Source organism: Physella acuta, unplaced genomic scaffold (genome assembly GCF_028476545.2).
Source record: "Physella acuta isolate Inbredline_101_S28 unplaced genomic scaffold, ASM2847654v3 ptg000531l, whole genome shotgun sequence".
Classification (NCBI taxonomy): Eukaryota; Metazoa; Mollusca; class Gastropoda; family Physidae; genus Physella; species Physella acuta.
In genome coordinates, this window is record NW_026732050.1 from 253,976 (window position 1) to 275,428 (window position 21,453).

General features: G+C 35.5%; 3 protein-coding genes across 3 annotated transcripts; 2 read left to right on the top strand and 1 right to left on the bottom strand.

Annotated features, from left to right (window-relative positions):
- The first annotated feature begins 225 nt into the window (after window positions 1–225).
- On the top strand, window positions 226–1,131 carry LOC131945203 (uncharacterized). Its single transcript, XM_059306231.1, has 2 exons — window positions 226–490; window positions 911–1,131. The coding sequence occupies exons 1-2, from the start codon at window positions 274–276 to the stop codon at window positions 1,129–1,131; spliced, it is 438 nt and encodes a 145-aa protein (XP_059162214.1). The 5' UTR covers window positions 226–273.
- Window positions 1,132–3,162: 2,031 nt separating this feature from the next.
- Window positions 3,163–5,533, top strand: LOC131945201 (uncharacterized). Its single transcript, XM_059306229.1, has 4 exons — window positions 3,163–3,318; window positions 4,227–4,321; window positions 4,781–4,833; window positions 5,363–5,533. Exons 1-4 carry the CDS (start codon window positions 3,298–3,300, stop codon window positions 5,500–5,502), a joined length of 309 nt encoding a protein of 102 aa, XP_059162212.1. The 5' UTR covers window positions 3,163–3,297; the 3' UTR covers window positions 5,503–5,533.
- An 11-nt stretch (window positions 5,534–5,544) lies between these two features.
- On the bottom strand, window positions 5,545–20,673 carry LOC131945200 (putative methyltransferase TARBP1). Its single transcript, XM_059306228.1, has 26 exons — window positions 19,418–20,673; window positions 19,193–19,262; window positions 18,929–19,077; window positions 18,769–18,821; window positions 18,453–18,550; window positions 18,098–18,233; window positions 17,770–17,866; window positions 17,358–17,544; window positions 15,343–15,606; window positions 14,726–14,832; window positions 14,392–14,541; window positions 13,458–13,630; window positions 12,468–12,684; window positions 11,911–12,093; window positions 11,432–11,607; window positions 11,080–11,151; window positions 10,560–10,794; window positions 10,052–10,201; window positions 9,755–9,838; window positions 8,969–9,156; window positions 8,542–8,623; window positions 8,269–8,449; window positions 7,968–8,150; window positions 7,404–7,528; window positions 7,020–7,156; window positions 5,545–6,764 (listed from the first exon to the last, which is right to left on the bottom strand). The coding sequence occupies exons 1-26, from the start codon at window positions 20,666–20,668 to the stop codon at window positions 6,605–6,607; spliced, it is 4,908 nt and encodes a 1,635-aa protein (XP_059162211.1). The 5' UTR covers window positions 20,669–20,673; the 3' UTR covers window positions 5,545–6,604.
- Window positions 20,674–21,453: the final 780 nt, after the last annotated feature.

Below are 21,453 nucleotides of genomic sequence, written 5' to 3' on the forward strand. Positions count from 1 at the left end.
TAATAACTTTAAAAAAAAGAATCCAATATAAAAAAATTATGCGATATCATATAAATTATAAAAAGAAATGCCAACAAATTCCTCTGATTAAAAAAAACAACTTCGTCTATACAAAAATCTAACCACTAAGTATTTGTTGAATTGCTAGTTGTGTTTACGTAAAACGTAGGTCTAAATGTAACCAAACAGCAAACACACAGCAGTAGACTGGAACAACTTAGTAGGGCGTGTTGTGGTTAGTGAATCGGGACTTAAATCACTTTATAAAAGACAATGATAGCTGTGTTAACACGTGTGTATCACTTGAACACAGGCATCAGCTTTGACCCAGATAGCTACTCCAACGTAGACGAACGGTCACTGTGTGTGTACACACTGCCGAAGGTTCGAGAACAGCTGGCTCAGCTGACCGGGAAACGTGTACACATTTGGGACCTGAACCACCCCGTCATACCCTACCCTCGCAGTAACGCCGCGGTAGTGGTGTTAGGTAAGTGGTAGTGTGTTGTAGGGTAGTGGTGTTAGGTAAGTGGTAATGTGACAGTAGGTTAGTGGTGTTAGGTAAGTGTTAGTGTGGTGTAGGGTCGTAAGGTCAGTGGTAGTGTGGTGTAGGGTAGAGTTGTTTGTGACAACGTGACCATAGGGGGGGTGGTATTTGTGAAAAAAAAACGACTGTTGGGGTGACACGAGAAAATAAAACGTTTAGATCCGAGGGTTACCAATTTAGGATAGTTTAAAGTATAGATTTAGTCTACGTTATAGACATGACCATGTCACTCAACAAAACAAAACCTAACTATTCCATGTTTTATTACACAGACAGGAGGACATGCACACATGTAGCCTATTAAAACAAACACGGGATGTGTTAACTAGTAAAAATTAACATGATGATTTTCTTGTTTCACAGGGGAGACGATCTGTGTGCTGGGAGGTTTCAATCAGTCCAAACGATCCGTCTGCACTGTGGTCCACTACTACGACACCCACAGAAAGAGGTGGAGGGTGGGGTTTGGACTGCCCGAGGGTCATTATTCCAGCCTGGACGGGGTGGTGCTCACAGTTCCAGACACAAATAAGAGTTTTTGCTTCAACGACAGAAACCTTTACAAAAACTGGATTCTGTGGTAGACTTTGCTTCAACGACAGAAACCTTTACAAAAACTGGATTCTGTGGTAGACTTTGCTTCAACGACAGAAACCTTTACAAAAACTGGATTCTGTGGTAGACTTTGCTTCAACGACAGAAACCTTTACAAAAACTGGATTCTGTGGTAGACTATAAGAGTTTTTGCTTCAACGACAGAAACCTTTACAAAAACTGGATTCTGTGGTAGACTCGGCCACAAAAATGTAAATAAAAATATAGCTCAAGTGTTTAATCATTGTAAATAAATAATTTTTTTTTATATAAATAATATGATGTGCATGTTTTTTTTTAATCAGAGAAAGAGGTGTGGGTGCAGGGAAGTGTGTGTATGTGTGGGTGAGGGAAGTGTGTGTATGTGTGGGTGAAGGGAAGTGTGCGTATGTGTGGGTGAGGGAAGTGTGTGTATGTGTGGGTGCAGGGAAGTGTGCGTATGTGTGGGTGCAGGGAAGTGTGTGTATGTGTGGGTGAAGGGTAGTGTGTGTATGTGTGGGTGAGGGAAGTGTGCGTATGTGTGGGTGCAGGGAAGTGTGTGTATGTGTGGGTGAAGGGTAGTGTGTGTATGTGTGGGAGGAGAGCAGAACAGATTTTAAAATTTTGTCTTGAGAAACTGACTATCAGTTTCAGTGACAAATTGTAGACATATTCAGATTTGTGTCTGTCGCGTTACCTGAGCCGTACTTGAGTGTTCCATCAGTTATGTATTTTTGATTTGGTGCCACTCATCTCCCCCTCCTATTTTGTTACTTTAACTGGATAAAACATTGTTTCCACAGAACATTTTACGATTTTTCGTCTCTGTACACACCCTTTGAATTGTGTCACCTGGTGCGGATCGCACTTCCCCTCCCCTAAGAGATGCCTGGAAGAAACTCTGCCCCTCCCCCTCCCCATCCCACCCCGCCTTGTTTCGCCACTGGGTTGAGTTCAGATTCTCTAAGACAGTGGTTCTTAACCTGGGCTCGATCGAACCCCAGGGTTCGGTGCGTCAGTCTCAGTGGTTCGTTGGAGGTCAAGATACCCACCCGACAAATGATTCACGATCGGTCAGTACGGACGATAAAAATTAGAGAGGGTTTAGTAAATGCACATATGAAGCAGGCGGGGGTTCGGTATCTCCAAAAAAAAAAAAAAGAACCACTGCTCTAATAATAATTAATGAACTATTTGAGCAAATATGAACTAACTAAAATGGTCATCTATATTTAGTATTCTACTTCTTAGTTATCGAGGCCTTTCAAACGACATGTGCTTTGATTGTCAAGAGTTCGAGACAAATATTTGAACAGAAGTGTTACTTCTAAAACTCGGTTGTGAAAGATTGCTAAGTAAAATACTAATAGACTAAGCATAATTAATTAATTAAAAATATAAAGTTAAACCTCATTCTCGTTCTATGGCAGTGGTTCGATCGAACCCCATGAGTCAGTCTCAGGGGTTCAGCGGAGGTCAAGACACACACACATATGATTCACGGTCGGATTTCGTCAATGTGGATGATATAACTATATATTACTATATAAATAAGGTTTCGCGAATGCTCATATGAAACTGGTATAATTCGGTACATCCAAAAAGAATAAGAATAAGAATCACTGCACTTGTAAAAGAAAACGAGATTTAAAAAAAAATATTTGTAAGCATTTTTAAAGAGTTGTCAGTTAATGACATTAAGCTTTTTTTAAAAACCAATTTAGCTTAGGACAATGTTTAGCCCATTGCCCTCTTCCCCCCCCCCCTCCCTCCGCCTCAGAAATCACAATTTACTTGAGCTCTCCTCCACCCCTTTAAATAACAATTTAGTTTTTCTTTTTCTTTTTTTAAACAGCGATTTCTTTACTAAATATTAACTGTTGGGTCAACATGTTTATTTTTATTCAGTTGGAAAAAGAGAAAAGAGAAACTATTTTCAAGGGGTAGTGGGGGAATCTAGAATCTAGATCCAGGATATAACCTGTTAAGCTGTCGTAAATATTTTGATCCTTGTTTTTCATCAAATTATTGTTTTTAATTTACGCGACTGCCACGAAACACGAAATAACACTAGCTTTAAGATCGAAAGCGAAACGAGGAATAGTTTAATAGATTTTAGATTCGAAGTCTACGAATTTAACTTTATGAAAACCTCTCAAGTCAGAACATAAAATAAAATGAATACCATTGTGACACAGGTAGATCTAGATATATAATATAGGCCTAAGTTATGATCTTTATTACATTTTTATTTTTATAGATAGTAGATTCTATACTATACTATACTCCGGTGTCTGTCTATACTATTGTATTGTAACTTACTTGTAACTATGTTACTATATAGACTAGATAGGCCTAGTTTTATTTTCTAGAATCTAGATCTAGGTTCTAGGTTAGATTCTCGTAGTTGTAGATCTAGTATGTTGTTAAGTTTTTTTTTGGTAAAATTATAGTTAGATTCTACTATTCTAGAGATTCATGGGGAACCACTCTAACTTACAGATAGCTGCTTCTTATATACAATATAGTATAGGCCTATAGCAAATCCTGCTCGCAAACACTTCTGTTAAAAGTTAAAAGTTAATTTCGGGCCTATAGGCCTATATTGATATATTAATATTTAGCCATTGATTTTGGTTTATTATTTAATTATCTATAATATTTGACTCAAATATAGATCTATCACAATATACTTCTATTAAAGCCTTAGCAATGAGGCAACTTTTTTGCACATTACTAGCCTTGGACGATTTTACGCACCTAAAACAATATATTACATAAAAAATAAATAATAGGCCTAGTAATACACAACCAAATGAGTATAGATGAGTAGTAATAGATCTGGTAGTACATCTAATTAATTTCTAGATCTAGGAATTCTTATTAGGCCTAACTATTTCAGTAGAATTATATAAAATAAATTCTCAAAAACCCTGCAGTTGATGATCTGTAGTGTAGTTATATTAATAATTAATTATTATGATTTATCTATTATTGAGATTGGTCACTAATACTGTCTTAGTGTCTAGCAGTAGCATTGCCATAATAATTTTATATGATGTGCTTAAGAAATATTAACTGTTGTACAATACATTTGAATTTTCAGATTGAATCTTTACAAAAAGAATTGGAGAAGCATGAAAGCCGACTAGAGTCCATAGAGAGACTAGGGAGGCTGACAAACATGACTGATGAGGAGATGTAACTATGCTTACTTTATGTGAATGTGTTGGGAAGGGGGTGGTTTATCATTTTGTTACATATGGCAATAATAATACTGCCTTTGTATGTACATTTATGTATTCTAATTTTTGCTGAATTCTGCTATTTTGAGTAGTATGATTTTTAAGTTGATTAAACTGGCTAACACATCCTTTCTTTTAAAGCAATTTACTGTTTACATCCCTTACAAGATGTTTAATGATGTGTAAATTATAATATCAGTATGATAACTACTAGTGCTAATAGATTGAACAAACTGTGTTAAACATCTTTTATGCCAAAAATTCCATCATACCCATTTTTTTTTAAAAACTGAATTAACTGGAACTGGGCTGCAACAAAAATTATAGACATCATCTATGACGTGTTGTTTTCTTCAGTACTGATATTAATGCTGTATAAATTTTGTCAACTTAAATGTTGTCTTGTCTTTTTCAGGAACAGGCTGATAGAAGAGAAAAAATGCCTGGAGAAAAAGATTGTAGAGAACAGTAAGTACTAGTTTTTACAAATAATCGCTTCATACCAGCCCAGTATCAGTCACTTTGTTGATCCCCCCCCCCCCCCCCAAGCATATTTTAAATGTGTTGTCCAGCACTAGCAACCAGTGTTGTAAAAAGACTGCTGCACTAGTACACAAGCTTCTCAGTATGTAGATATGAGTGTTTGCTCACATAGCCTCTGATTGAGTCCATCATATCTTGTGCAGGACTTGACATGTCTATAGATCCCTGAGGTCAGTGATCTAGGTCGAAGTGCTCCATCACATAATGATGTCGTGATGTCTGCATACATTCATCATGCCTTCAATGTCACTGTACTATGAGGCCTACATGTCTGACATCTGTGGTACATTCATATTTAAACCAACAGGCAGCTTCAACAATGAAGACTCCACTTAATGCTAATAAGTCAGATAGCTTGATTGTGGATAAAAATCAATCAGTAATCAAGAATTTAATATACTTTACCTTGATCTACATCTATGTTACAAAAGAAAAACCTGTTTTATTTTAACAGAAAAACAACTCAAAAGTTTGCGCTGGGAAAATTGGAAAAGTATGATAGTTTCTGTTATTTTACTAGGTGTGGTGTACCTAGGTTATACTTTTTATTCTGGTCAATTTAATGCACAGACAGATGAATTACAATCCAGGTGACCTTGTATTTTTATAGAAATAAAAATTTAAACATTTCTGTTTGAATCTTTTATTTTATTTTTTGTTTTCTTGTTATATGTCAGTCCATGATGGTTCATTTGAACATTCTATGTTACATTCAGTAAATCAATTGGATTATATATTTAAAAAATATCTTTCTAAGTTATTGTCAGGTGTGTATGACTGGCATATAATACATCTTTTAAAGCACAAAACATGACAAAGCTCTATGTGTTATAGACATCATAAAAAATCATTTAAATTATATACATAGTTCCCACCACAGTAACTTCTAGTCTAAATAATTACAAAAATTTACATTCATTAAGTTTCAGTAATTAGAGAAAAAAAATTCAAGGTATCACCATGATGTTGTTTAAGGCTTAAGCAAGGAACATTAAGGATGATTCAATGGTGATAAGTCAAAGTTTTCTTTTTAAGACATGGGGTATTGAAACTATTAGACCTCAGTAGTGAACTACAGATAGCAAAAAATAACAAGCATTTGAGGTAAAACTGTTTAAAAAACTGAATAGAAAGCACTTACTAGATGTTGGAAATATGCCATTTTTTAGGAACTGACTGGTTCTAAATAAATGATTAAATCTAGTTACACTGAGGTAGATGCATAAAATTTAAAAACACATTTTGTTCACATATTTTTTTCAATGAGAAAGTTGACAGTGAGTTGAGCTGATAGAACAAGTCAGCAGTTGTATACATTGATCTGTTTTTAAATAGACAACATCCAAAAGTGTAAAGTCATTTGATAAAGGATATTACAAAAATAGAGACACTGTAGACGCAATTCTCAAGAGTAAACTCTTTGTAGCAATGCAAATAATCACCAGCAATGACTATACTACTGTAAAACAACATTAGGAATGCTTCATCATAAGCACTATGTAATTTCATGAGCAACAAGAAAATAATGCACTGTGGTTTTAATTATATGGTAGACTTTGGTTATATTTTCTAACAATGATCTACAGTATAGAGTATAAGTTAGGGTGAGTGATTTCCCTAACATAAAAGGTATATAATTGTGTCCTGAACTTGCACCAGATATAAATATTGAGGTACAAAGGGAAACCCTGACATCTTAAGCTTTCATGTTCTTCATGTGTTGTCTGGTGTACTCCCACACAATCAGGGCCCCACACACATGGACATTAAGTGACCTTATGACCCCCTGCTGTGGGATCTCCACACACACATCTAAGTTCTGGATGATGTCCACTGGTATACCTTCCCTCTCATTGCTGTAACAGAAACAGATTTTTAGAATCATCTAGATCTATGTTATTAGTAATATTAGTTTCATAACTATTGAAATGATCAGTCAAATTTAAATAAAATCTAACTACACACAAGTGAGTCGATCCATCATAGTTATATAAGACTGTATGTAAAGACATTAGGTTATGTTTGTTTACACTCCTCAAAAATTTTTCCCCTACAAGGACATTCTGTTATGATTTTTAAAAAGACTATATTACAAGAGACAAAAACCTTACCCCAGCAGTAAAAGTGTCTTCTTGGGGAACTGGTACTCCTGTAGACAGACACTGTTGGCTGTCTGCTCCACCCCCACTAGAGTGTAACCCTGTACTCTTTTCTCCTCCAGAAACTCAGACAGCCTTGGTCTTAGTACCTGAACCATGAAATAAATTCATTCTATGTTGAAAAATTTGCTTTTAGTACCTGAACAGTAAGATAAATTCTATGCTGAAAAATATCTTAAATACAATTATATTTTTCTTACTTCGGTGTATCAAGAGAATTTTTAGAAAACTATTTAATGTTAAATTTAAATATTGCAAAGATAAGTTTATTTTTTTATAGCAAGACAAAAGTGTGTAGCTGACCACACATTTTAAACTGTTAAAATCTGTACAAACCTCAGTGATGGTGATCCACTTCTGGGCTGAGACACTCAAGTTCTGGAACATCCTGTCCTCTACATACGTCAAGTTTCCAATAACAAACTCAGACACTCCAAATATTTCACTTGTACGGCAGAGACCTTAAAAAAAAAGGAAAAGGTCTATGAGTTGTCACATTCTAAGTCAGAAATATTTCTACAAAACCAATAAAACCTTTTTTTAATAAACACATATTAGCAATCACATTTGAGAATGGAATCTCGTTTGCAGTTCTTTTATAAAAACCATAGAGAAAAAAGGTAAATAAAAATACTATAAAATATGTATTTGTATTTGATCACAATGCCATAGCTTTAAGGTCTATTTATGAAACATAAAATGATTGTATAAAATCAATTGTATTATAATTAACGTGTTAAAACATGAGAACTAAAGGGTTTAGTAATTTTTAAAAATGGAGGGTCATTTACAGGAAAATATTACATTGGAAGTACATTTCAAGATTATCAGCTGAACACAGTTTGTGGGTTAAAAGGATTATGATTAACCACTAAATATAACTAATGAAAGTAAACATACCACCCAAATTAGGTATTTTATCAATAAGGGAGGTGACTAGGACTAAACCTCCTTCTGCACGTTTCTGCCTCTGCATGACCAGCTCAGCCTCAGTTTCCTGATCAGGTGACATCTGGCGCCAGGGCATGATTTTCTTTTGTACATCTCCATCAGCTGACTCAACAATATCGTCATCATTTTCAGCTGAAAGTATTTGAAGTTAAGTCATTAGCAAGCAAATGAAAGGCAAGTGTCCCTATAGATATACAGATATTGGAGACTTATTGCAATCTGCAAATAAAAAAAAAATCAGAGTACAAACCTTGGGCTTTTGTTCTCCATGGACCTTCCTTACATTGAGCAAGGAGCGGAGAAGAATTTTTCAGTGGCAACAAATGATTATCTCCCTTAGCCCATGAGTTGTTTCCCTGGATAAAATACTTGGGCAATATCCACTCATCATCAGCTAAACAAGCCAGCCTAGGCAAGGTGTGAAATATTGTCTGGGGAAAAAAATACATTTTCTAAATGCCATGTTTTCTACAGTTAATAAGCATGTATCATTGCAAAGTTAGTTAATTCTTTAAATAATTACCTCCATACTGTAATCTCTGACAGCATCAAATGCAGCATACATATAATTGCTTAGTAATTTAGATACAGTTGCACTGGCATTTCTGCACATAAAAAACATAAAATTTATGGCAGAGGGCTAAAATTATTTAATGCTGGGGATCAGGAAGATTTTTCTGTCTAGAAAGGTTGTTTTTGTATGTGATGAAATGTTTTTGCTACACTAGTTTCTGACTAAAACTACCACTATCTATGATATTCAGCTTTATAAAACTACGAGCTGTTTTATATAAAAAAAAAGTATTTTGGGAGCTAGAAATGGCAGATTCTGCTCGCCATTAAAGTGGTGAGACATAATAATTAAGGCCTAGTTTTAATGTAACTTTCAAATAATTTTTAAAATGACTGGTACTTTAAAAATGTACACAAAAGAGTTACCAAACACTTACCCATTGCTGAAAATGAAATTGATGGAAGACTCAACCATGAAGAACTGTGCGATCACATCTTTCAGTTGGAGTGACTGGCACTGTTCCCACAGTCTCACTACTGTGGTCTGGGCAAAGATTCTTGTATTGTAATGGTGGGCCATTGTCCATGGCAGGGTGGCTGAGAAGGCTTGGGTGAAGTACTGACTCTAGGGATAGATACACAAATATAAGAAGGCTTGGGTGAAGTACTGACTCTAGGGACAGATACAAAAATATAAGAAGGCTTGGGTGAAGTACTGACTCTAGGGATAGATACACAAATATAAGAAGGCTTGGGTGAAGTACTGACTCTAGGGACAGATACAAAAATATAAGAAGGCTTGGGTGAAGTACTGACTCTAGGGATAGATACACAAATATAAGAAGGCTTGGGTGAAGTACTGACTCTAGGGACAGATACAAAAATATAAGAAGGCTTGGGTGAAGTACTGACTCTAGGGACAGATACAAAAATATAAGAAGGCTTGGGTAAAGTACTGACTCTAGGGTCAGATACAAAAATATAAGAAGGCTTGGGTGAAGTACTGACTCTAGGGACAGATACAAAAATATAAGAAGGCTTGGGTGAAGTACTGACTCTAGGGATAGATACAAAGAGAATAGTGATTTAGGATTTATGCAAGTAAAAAATTTAATCTACAACAGAAAAATCTACTTTTATGATGACAGCAGTCTTAGGTTGTGAATGCTGAATTTTATGTGCTACTCTGAATAAAAAAAACCAAATGAACAAATTAAAAATACCTGTAGATTAGCAGGTAGCTTAGGTCCTAGATGAGAAATGATAAGGAACAGTGAACAAAGGCACACACTTCTTTTATTGTCGTACTGTGGACAGAAGTTTATAACATTTATACAACATTAGCTTATCTCAACAATTTAGATAGATTTAAAAGTAATTTAAAATAATAACAATTTCATAGTTTTACACACTTAAAAACATATCTAGATACCAATTTGTAATTGCATGTATTCAATAGTTTTACCAGTTTAAAAACATCTAGATACCAATTTGTAATTGCATGTAATTGATAGTTTTACCAGTTTAAAAACATCCCAAACGCTGGAGACATTGTGTGGGAAGCGACTGATGAGCAGAATGACCAGCCACTCCAGGTTTTGTCTGACTGACGGATGACATTCTATCTCCAGGGCGTGCCATAGTTTAGCGATGTAATCCTGACACGTATCCTAGTGACATCACACAACAAAAAATAGAAAGCCTAAATTCACCCTCTTTTAGTAATTTTTAAAAAATATACTTGTAAACGACAAAAAGCTATGACAAAAAAACTAAATCAATGATCAGAATTAATGTTTTTGATGTATAGTTCTATTATCCAGTGAAGTCAGCAGTACCCAGCAGTATAATTAAAGTAAAAACTTCATCACACTTGCAACAATACTCTATTGTTTTAATTTTTCACTGCCTTACAGTAGCTGTCATTTAAACTTATTTTGATTTTATTTATCTGATCCCACAGAACAATTGAGGTAAATAAACTTTTCCTGAGGCCAGGGACATGAGATGAAGTAGAGTTTCTCAAACCTCTTTGATGAAGTCAGCCAGCAGCAGGAAGACAAGGACCATCCGGTGCTTGTGTCTGTGACTCAGGGAGTTTGAGAACTGCTTGTATGTTGTTTGAGCAGCAAGGTCAAGGTACTTGGCCCTCAGGCTGGTGATTAAGGTCAAGGCAAAGTTGAGGTCAGCTGGCACGTCAGGACGAAGTTCAGACAACCAATTGAGGATGATGATGCGTGTGAACATATCATTTCTGGACATGCTGCTCAAGAGAAAGGAAAAATCAAACAAGTGCTAATTGATGCTTTTAATATAAACTGTAGTTGCTAAGGTTAACAGAGGTCAGTGTTACAGAAGATTCACTGGATTAAAGATAGTACAAGTGTTTCTTGAATTTAAATAGAGTATAGTATTATTAAAGCATCAAACACTTAACCAACAAAATGAGGATAATGTTACTTCATAAACGCTAATTATTCTTTCAGATGTATACATAGAAGACATAAAGCTTGTATACTGCCACAAATTGAATCACAAGTTGACTAACCTTGTCATTATCTGATTGACAGAACAGCCATCACCAAGGCTCTCAATATAAGCACAGACATCCAGCCATAACCTAGCAAGAATAATTGCATTTTGTGGGTATACTACTTTACTCTTCAACTAAACAATTACAGCTTTTTTTTATTTGTTACAATGTATATTATTAAATCTGAACACTTGAAGTTGAAAGTTATTTTATTTACTTTCTAAGGTTTTTACTTATTTTTTTTTAAAGAACATTATTATGTCTTCTTTTTTTTCAGGCCATCGCTATATTTTATAAGAACTTAATCCATCCTTTGATGAAAGAGTTACAATGTTAGCTATAGAATGAATGACGAATGAAAAGTTACCTCTCTCCTTTCTTATGCATGGCACCAGAAAAACAGCCATCCACCAAGAGAGGCACCACCCTCATGGCCACCTGTCTGTCAGTGTCACCTTTAAGACTGTGCTGACACAGGTGATCAAACACAATGAACATCACACCTGTCTTGTCATAGCCTAGTTCACATGTCTTCTCCAGGAACTGCAAGCAACAGTAATTAAGAGTTCTAATAACTGATGATCTTGCTGAGTAGTATCAATGCTGGCACATACAGTTTCAAACATATTTAGAACACACTAAGGATGTGTACTCTAAGCTATTGCAGTTAATTTAGTAGCAAATTACCACTAGATGGTTTGGAAATTTCTTTTGTGTACTTGGTCGATTTGAAGTTTTGAAGCTATTTTAGACAGAATTATGTTGTGGTGATCTCCCCTGAATTTTTTTCCAAGAGTTTTATCCCCTTGTACCAACTTTTTTGTGGAAATATCAACAGTTAGTTACCTTATCCAAGCCTTGTCCTATAACAGAGTCTGGGCTCTGCCTTAAAACTGCCTGATGCAGAAATAAAGGCAGAAGAGCTCTCAACTTTCTCCAGAACAACACATTCTTCTTCTCCTCAAGCACATTGCACCAACTCAGCTCCATCAGTTTCACTACATTATTGGGATCTGCTACTGATAGGAGCTGAAATATTCAATTTCAAAATTGATAAGAAAAAATTAGCATTGGGATATCAAAATTAATAAGAATTAGTATTGGCTAATTCATTTAAATTCATTTACTAAAAACTGAAAACAAATAATATATGGCTGATATAAAGTTATTTTATTTTGAAAAAAAAATAGAAATGTGTAGTCAAATTGTAGTTTGAAGACTTCTAATAATAACTAAAAGTTTAATGTATCATTTTTCAGTAAAATTATTGATAGTATTTAACGTTTTTACAGTACTTACAGTAAATATTTACAGTAACTAGTTATCTGAATTATCAAATGTTTTATGGTAAAATGCACACCAAATGAAAATAAAAATATGAAAGTTAATTTGTAGGGCTCTACCTCTGTCATGACAACTTCTAGAGCTTGGAAAACTGCAACATCAGAGCTGCCAGAACCTAGGCCCAAGTCCTCCATGGCCTGGTCAAGGGCCTCAACCATATCAAACTTGAGACTCCCCCCAGCAGCCTGTCTGAACATGAACTTCTGGCACTCCCACTTGCTGGAGATGAAACTGCTGACAATACTGCCCACCTGGGCGTTGGAGACATTCTCCTGGCTGAGAGAAATACAATTTCTTTTGTTAAAAAGTTGCAAGCCTAACTGAGGGATTTTCTTGGTGAAAACAAGTGGCATTTGTTTTCTAAAATTACCTAACACATTCTTTTGGCTAAAATATGTCTATTTTCTACTGTATGACATTTTGAGACAAGGCACTTATAAATTGTTAAAAGTCACAAGGTTACCTAGCTCCTATTAATTAATGTATACATTTTTTCATGTTCTATCATAAGTGGAATTGAACTTCATAAATTTATTAATGACTGTAATCTAATAATTTTCTAATTGGATTTGAGTTTATTCTTTCCACTTTCTAGTTACAAGTAGAATGGATGAAAAAAAAGGCATGCAGATAAATTAATTGTTATCTAGGTTTTGTGACACTTACAAGGCAAAATGAGTTGCTTTACAACCAGAGTTATTGTGAGCTAAGTAATTTTTGGGATTTTATTTATGCAAGAATACATTTGTGGCATAAGTTTTATATAGGACTGCTTATCTTACAATTAAAAAAAAATTATGAAAATTTCAAACTAATAAGATTGGTATAAAATTTCTCAAAAAAATATATTTTTGGATGGAGGTAAAAGTCATCTGTAAAAATTTAAGTTGCCTAAAATATTTTACATTAAAATCATCAAGAAAAATGCTTCAAAACTAAGAAAATAAAAAAACCGACTAAAGTGCTATGTGACTCATAAAGGAGATCACAATTTAGATACAAGGATATATACTAACAAACTGTAAACAAGGTTATTATTAAGTCATTACCTGCAGTTTTTTTTAGTAAAAGGTAAAGGTATTTGCGAGAGTCTTGGCAGTAAGACCATCTTTTGCACTATTTCAGCCACACATTTGCTGTCACTTTGCGAGTAAGTGTCGAGTATTTCCAGGACAGCGGCCAGAGTTTTCATGGCTGACATGTTGAGGATATCAACCTGGTGCTGAAAACATTAAACATTGATAGAAAATAGTTACAAGTAGAACTGAGCATGTGCTAGATGATAGCAGTATCATTCAACAGAGATAATTACAAGTTTAACTGCCATAATGAAGCAACTAAACTATCTACAATTTAACAAAAGACAACAAAGTACCTGTGAATTCATATAAAAAAATAGTCAAATTTTGGGAAAAGGACAGAGTGCACAGAATAAACAGGAGAATTCTACTCCATAATCTCCATAATTGGTATTTTAATTTGCATAAGTTTGACATTTTTTTTACAGTAACTCTTTTATGTCAGGACACTTTGGTTGGTTTTATATGAATTTTACAGTCTGCTACTTTAACTAGTGACTGAGGACAACCACTACATTTCTGCATACATTTATTTCAGTGTGTTCAAAAAAATACGAATTTAGCATACAAGTATTTATAAATAAAAGTAAAAACAGCTAGTTCTTTTTTTATTCACCAAAACTCAAACAAAAGCTTCCATATTAGTTTCTTCCACTACCAACTACTATGTGATTGTCTTGTCTCCTATGTCATTCAGATTGCACTATACATATTCTGTCAGACAAACAAAACAAATACTCTCTATATCATCTATCTTAAAGCTAACCCTAAATATTTTAAATTTACAGATTCTGCCCCAATCTACAGCTATTCTGGTCATGCTTATCATACAACCTTCCTATACAAATTATGCCATTCCAGGTAGGAGTTACAACTGCCAGATGAAACAGGTATACCAACTTACCTGAGTATGAGCATTTGGCTGGACAGAAAGGGAGAAAACTTTCCCAACAAATGCCAGCAGGTCAAGCAGCTCAGCATGGACGCTGTCACTGAACCGGCCTAAACAAACAAGCACAGCGGTGTAAAACTCTATTTCCCCTATGTCATCAGCCTTGTTTTAGCAATAAAAACAACAGGAAATAAAATAGAAAGAATAATTAACAAAATCAGTGCAATCTATGGGCAGGTACATAAGAAGTAATAGCAGCTGGGCCTAATAGCTGTAGCAAGCCAATATGGCTTCTACAGACCCAGAAATAAACATTAGTGAACCAGAGGGAAGAATCAGCACCTACCCTCAAGAGGTCATTGGACAGCCTATTCCTGATATAGTAAGAAACATCTTTAAAAGGCACTGCCAAATATTTCTTCAGAAGAGAATCCACCATTTTGTCTTGCAGTTCTTAAAATAAAACATTTTAATTAAACATAGTAAAGGGATTAAGGGGTCATTTTTTAATGACAGCCATGTCAATGGTATCCTGAAAAATTGATATGGATATGTGTAAGAGTTATTTTAAAATCTTAAATTTTTCGAGACACAAGAAACTTTTAACCTGCATATAATATGTATTCATTTATAAAACAGTGTTTTAAAGAAAGTCACATTTAGTTGGAAGTAGGTAATTAAATTGCTGTAGTTTGTAACTCTGCTGTAAGTGATGAATGAAAACAAATGGAGGTCATGTAATGACTTTTATATGAAAGCAAATGCTATGAAAGCAAGTGTGTGTGGATGGGGTGGGGGAATGGCTGAAATTCCAATGCTTGTTAAGACATAAATGAGTTACCCTAAAGATTAAAATTGTAATATTATACATATTAAATTAATAAAACCCAAGACTTATGACCGTTATTTAATAAACTGTGATAACAAAGAGTATTGAAAACAGTTTTGATGAAGGAAACTTACTTCCTGCCTCCAAGACAAGACTGTACAGTAAACAAAGGCTCTTGTCAACTTTGCCAGTGTTGATGTACGCCCTGCTCCTGATATCTGTAACAGTGTCAGACACTTCTCCCATGATGAGGCCTAGAGGTGTCCCCAGCAGGATCTTCATGAGCCCACCCTCTGCTGTAGCCTCTGTGTTCCTCTCTGTGGCATCAGCAAACAGTAGCAGCATCCTGGCCAGGCTGACAACCTTATAGCCTTCCACAACCAGGGTCCCATTTTCTCCTGGGGTCAAACAAATAATTTATTGAACAACCTTGTAGCCTTCCACAACCAGGGTCCCATTTTCTCCTGGGGTCAAACAAATTAACAAACTTATTGCCTTCCACAACCAGGGTCCCATTTTCTCCTGGGGTCAAACAAATTAACAAACTTATTGCCTTCCACAACCAGGGTCCCATTTTCTCCTGGGGTCAAACAAATAATTTATTGAACAACCTTGTAGCCTTCCACAACCAGGGTCCCATTTTCTCCTGGGGTCAAACAAATTAACAAACTTATAGCTTTCCACAACCAGGGTCCCATTTTCTCCTGGGGTCAAACAAATAATTTATTGAACAACCTTGTAGCCTTCCACAACCAGGGTCCCATTTTCTCCTGGGGTCAAACAAATTAACAAACTTATAGCTTTCCACAACCAGGGTCCCATTTTCTCCTGGGGTCAAACAAATAATTTATTGAACAACCTTGTAGCCTTCCACAACCAGGGTCCCATTTTCTCCTGGGGTCAAACAAATTAACAAACTTATAGCTTTCCACAACCAGGGTCCCATTTTCTCCTGGGGTCAAACAAATAATTTATTGAACAACCTTGTAGCCTTCCACAACCAGGGTCCCATTTTCTCCTGGGGTCAAACAAATTAACAAACTTATAGCTTTCCACAACCAGGGTCCCATTTTCTCCTGGGGTCAAACAAATAATTTATTGAACAACCTTATAGCCTTCCACAACCAGGGTCCCATTTTCTCCTGGGGTCAAACAAATTAACAAACTTATAGCTTTCCACAACCAGGGTCCCATTTTCTCCTGGGGTCAAACAAATAATTTATTGAACAACCTTGTAGCCTTCCACAACCAGGGTCCCATTTTCTCCTGGGGTCAAACAAATTAACAAACTTATAGCTTTCCACAACCAGGGTCCCATTTTCTCCTGGGGTCAAACAAATAATTTATTGAACAACCTTGTAGCCTTCCACAACCAGGGTCCCATTTTCTCCTGAGGTCAAACAAATTAACAAACTTATAGCTTTCCACAACCAGGGTCCCATTTTCTCCTGAGGTCAAACAAATAATTTATTGAACAACCTTATAGCCTTCCACAACCAGGGTCCCATTTTCTCCTGGGGTCAAACAAATTAACAACCTTATAGCCTTCCACAACCAGCGTCTCATTTTCTCCTAGGGTCAAGCAAATTAACAACCTTATAGCCTTCCACAACCAGGGTCCCATTGTCTCCTGGGGTCAAATAAATCAACAACCATATTGCCTTCCCCAACTGTCCCATTTATCCAGGGGTTAAGCAAATATTTGCATACTTTATCAAGCTAAAAAAATATTTGTATAGTTTCTACAGCTAAACAAGCATCAACATAATAATTTAATTTGTACCTCTAATACATGACCACACAATTTTTTATTACTCCAGGAAAAAAGTGTAAGTAAAATGAAAGGGATCATTAAGCGCTATTGCTTACCATTATGAATTCCTATTGTTTAGCATGGAAAATAAATATTCATGATTAATTTTTCCAGCAAGTGAAATCAGAAGAAATTATATTTTCTATATGAACTTTTGAATGAAATAATTCACACCGATTACGATTACCCTAGTTGTCAAAATATTGTTAGCTTTTAGAATAAAATAGTATCTTCTATTGTTTTAAAAGGAAATTCAAATGACAGTTTCATTATTAGTTAGAAAGGAAATTCCCCCAAAATACAAAAGTACTGAGTAATTGTGTTTCAGCTAATCACCTTCTTTGTCTTCCTGCAGGTATTGTTTAGACAGACTCAGCACTTCATTTTCACTCCATTTCTCCTTCACAGCTGTGGAGTTCAACCAATCAACAACAGAGTTCCATAGAGTAGTGCCCCTTTGTAGACTCTCCTCACGATAAAGTGGAGACAGTGTAGAAAAAAACTCACTAAGGCCTGTTTCTTCCTGCATGCACAACATTTTTAATTTAAAAAAAACAAACAAAACACATTGAATACATTATTTGCATAAATCTAAACAAAAAGACAGCTAATAATAGAATGACTTTGATAATGTAATTATATTTTAAGCATTTGTTAGACAAAACTGGCCATCTATTTTGAGAAAAAGTAAAACAGATTTTCCCTTTAAACCTTATGCTGCACCAACAATAACACCAGCAGCACTTACCAAATCTACAAGGTTGATCAAAAACTGACAGATAAAACACTGGATTGCTCCCCTTGTCACCATTTCATGGAATGCAAAGCAGGACTGCAGAAGTTGTCTGAGGGAAGAAAAGTTCAGAAATTACATTTATAAGCAACATTATTTTAATTTAGCAACGACGCCAATTTATTTTATTAACACTTGGTTAATTAAAAAAGTTCCCACTCCCTCCGCCCCAACAGTTGCTCAGTTGCTGAAGGTTAACTGACCTTATGAAAACATAGGCGTAACAAAATTAGTAAGAAGTTTTTCCTAGAGAAACTACAGCCTTTTATCAAACTAAACCTACCTGACTAGCTGTAGCAGTTGGTGGTTGAGGACTGGCTCAGGTGGGATGTGTGCTAAACCTTGAAACACAAACACTAAAGGTATAGAGCCCCAGCTGTTGTCACACACTATCTGCAGCAAGTTACGCAGGTATTCAACTACAGGAAACAACATAGGAAAATATTTTTCACAGCTGATCATTAACTCATCAACTAATATTTTTTAACAAAGAAGATAAAAAAAGCAAAGATAAAATCTTTGATGCTTTAGTGTGAAAAATTATGTAATTTGTCAAACATTTATTAATTACACAATCAACTAATTAGCAGTAAATGAAAACAAATGTTTAAATGAAATCAATGAATGTGCTACTATACCTTTTTGCTCTTTAGACAAAGCACAAAAAAGATTAGCAAAAAAACTCCTCAGGGCTTCACCAATGGGAGAAGATTTTCCAAGCTCTGTTCCCTCATACCTTGTGGGAGGTTGATAAATGTACATGAGTCAAAGGAAGGTACATGAACAGATAAAGCATATCATTGGTTTGATTCAACAATAGCATTTTTAAACTTTACTTAAAAGATGAGTTGATTGCTTATGGTGCATTGTTAACTGTACAAACTTTTGAAGATACATTATGTTAGCTCACTATTAAACCAAAGTGAGGTGATATAAAATTTTCTAAACTATTACCTGCTATAAAGCTTGTTCTCTTGAAGATACATCAGAAGGTCATTAGAAAGAAACTAGAAAAATAAACAAACGCTATTATTAGCAACCTGAAAACAGCAACAAATTAATTGTAAAGAAATAATCTGTTTATCATTCATATGCGACAGAGTTTTATGCTCACCTTCAGCTGTTTATGTGAGATGAGTGGCACCTTCAACAAGTCCAAACTAAGGAGTGTCAACGCCCCCCAGCGTGACATGTAGTGGCTATCATGATGGAAGCATCTCGTTATTATAGTAATCAACCATGACGAGTGTAGCAATGACACGCCTGGATGGGAAAGATTTTTAACAGGTAAGAGGTAAAAATGCTAGAAAATTGATAAGTCCTCCAATCTATTCTGGGTCTGGACATATTTTTGTTAGTATTAGTATGAAACTTTTACCCTCAACAGATACAGTAGTAGCATCAACAAGTTTCTGCATCCTGGGTAGTATTGGCTTGATCACATGGACCTATGAATGGAGCAATGGCATGAAATTTTAAACAGAATAAATAATCACACCATCCTGCTTCTGATAATTGTTTTTTTAATGTAAGAAATTATAGCTATAGTATTTATTTATTTTGATAGCAGCTGCCATTGATATCTATTGATATCTAAACTCACTTGTTTCTCTTCCAAGGTTTCTATGAGGAGAAAAAAGTTTTCCCACACTGCTGTCAGCTGTTTGGTGGATGATAAGGACCACCAGAACAATGGAGCCTGGCTATCCCCAGCTGGAACTGTCAGGTCCTCTGTGAGGAAGTTTTCCTTGCTGCGCTTAGTTACATCAGCAGCACTGGCGCCAAACTCGCATGAGTTCTTATTGCAGGTGTCTACCAGCCTCTTGAGCAGGTACATGGAAATTTTTCTATGGGATGGATCCGCAGACACCAACCCTGCTTGCAGGATACGCCAGAAGTTGTCAGAACAAAGCCTTGAGGACAGTTCTGATTTCTTGGACTCTTCAAGAGGGAAGAAGTAATTCTTGAGGCAGTAGAAGACAAACAAAGACTTCCATAAAGATTCCTTATCTACTTCCCCATCACTGGTCAGGTGTAGAGGCCTTGTGTACTGCTGCCACAGCTCAGCTTCGCAGTCTCTCCTCAGGGGCTGGGGGATGTGAGGAAACAGTTTGGCTGTTACAGTGAACGCTTTAGAAAAAGCTGCGTCGTCTGTGCTAGCAGAAGTGACTGCTTTAAAAATGTGAGAGATGTCATTGTTAACATTGCAGGAGATCTGACCAATCAGATTCAGGTAATCTCTAAACAGGTGCTCATGGTTCAGTAAAGATCCTAAAATTTCAAGGCTTAGAAAGTTATTCAGCGGTTCACTCAAGAAACGATGATAGGCGTCATCACGATATGAGTATAATAAACATCCATTGGGCTCTATACCGCAGTTAGCGAGCAGGGGCATAAACAGTTGGGTCAATACAACCATCAACACACGACCATCAAAATGTTCTGTGCTAGCAAGTATCACATTACAAATCAGAGCCAGAGCTCTCCCTTTCTCTGAGTTACTTTTGTCAGACTCAGGAAGCAAATGAAGTGAGTAAAGCATAGGAAAACAAACATCTCTGACAAGATTTAACAAAGTCTCCTCAAAGATACCAAAGCCAGTACTGCCTGAATGAAACATCTGGGTTGATGTGACTCCCTTCAATGACAGCAACAGCTGGTGTATTTTGCCTAGGCTGCATATATATTCATTTAGTTCTGTGTCAGTGAGCTGAGTTGTGTTGGAAGTCTGGAGCTTCAGCTGTAGAGGACTGACCATGTATTTGATGACAACTTCAAATGGAAACTGTTCCAGCAGATCCTTTTTCCTGGCCTCAAACTGCTTATCATTGTAGTCTCTCTCAAAATGATCCATTGTAAATTTTCCTGTAATTAGGTTTTTTTTTTAAAAAAAGTAATTAAATTCAGCTTTAATGAAAACAATCCTCAAATTATGCAAAAAAAAAAAATTTATTGTGGCTTAAAATTTAAAATATAGGTTCTGATGTTCTAAAACTTTGATATTTGATAGCATTATTATTGGGTCGATTCTATCTGGAAAAAGATATGCATGCGCAATGGAGAGAAACTACCGCCTTCATCTGCAGCGATGTTTTCGATGGTACTGCACATGCATGTGTTTTCAAGCAAACTGCAGAGCCCTAACCCTAGCGCAGCTATTAAGGTCACTGAGAATGTACATGACTATTGAGGTTCGTACTTTCTGCTGAAACATCTTTTTCCGAGTAGACACTTCGTTATTATTAATATTATGAACTTAGAAATGGAGTTTTAGCACTGATGACACAAGAAAATTGCTTTTAAAATGCTTATCATCATGAAAATCTCAGAATATTATTAATATTTTGATGTAATGCAACTCACAAGACTTTTTAGACTAATAAAATAATATAAAATAAATGACAATTATTAGACTATCACTTAGATCTTAGAATAGATCTAGAGATCTAGATTTACTAATTTTAAATTAGTAGGCCTAAATCTAGATTAGTAATTTTACTAATTTAGGTCTGAAACACACATATTACACTTTATTATTACTTATTACAAATATTACACAGAGTTACAGAACGGACACAACCAACCAAATAGGCCTAATCATTTACAATAATTTACATTATCTGTTATCATGATACATGA

Coding starts and splice junctions, on each gene's coding strand:
- LOC131945203 (XM_059306231.1), top strand. CDS start 274: ATGATAGCTGTGTTAACACGTGTGTATCACTTGAACACAGGCATCAGC. Junction 491..910: donor CGCCGCGGTAGTGGTGTTAG/GTAAGTGGTAGT, acceptor CTTGTTTCACAG/GGGAGACGATCTGTGTGCTG.
- LOC131945200 (XM_059306228.1), bottom strand. CDS start 20,668: ATGGATCATTTTGAGAGAGACTACAATGATAAGCAGTTTGAGGCCAGG. Junction 15,607..17,357: donor CCTGCAGGAAGACAAAGAAG/GTGATTAGCTGA, acceptor GTTTGACCCCAG/GAGAAAATGGGACCCTGGTT. Junction 12,094..12,467: donor TAGAAGTTGTCATGACAGAG/GTAGAGCCCTAC, acceptor TGAATATTTCAG/CTCCTATCAGTAGCAGATCC.
- LOC131945201 (XM_059306229.1), top strand. CDS start 3,298: ATGAATACCATTGTGACACAG. Junction 3,319..4,226: donor TGAATACCATTGTGACACAG/GTAGATCTAGAT, acceptor TTGAATTTTCAG/ATTGAATCTTTACAAAAAGA. Junction 4,834..5,362: donor GAAAAAGATTGTAGAGAACA/GTAAGTACTAGT, acceptor TTATTTTAACAG/AAAAACAACTCAAAAGTTTG.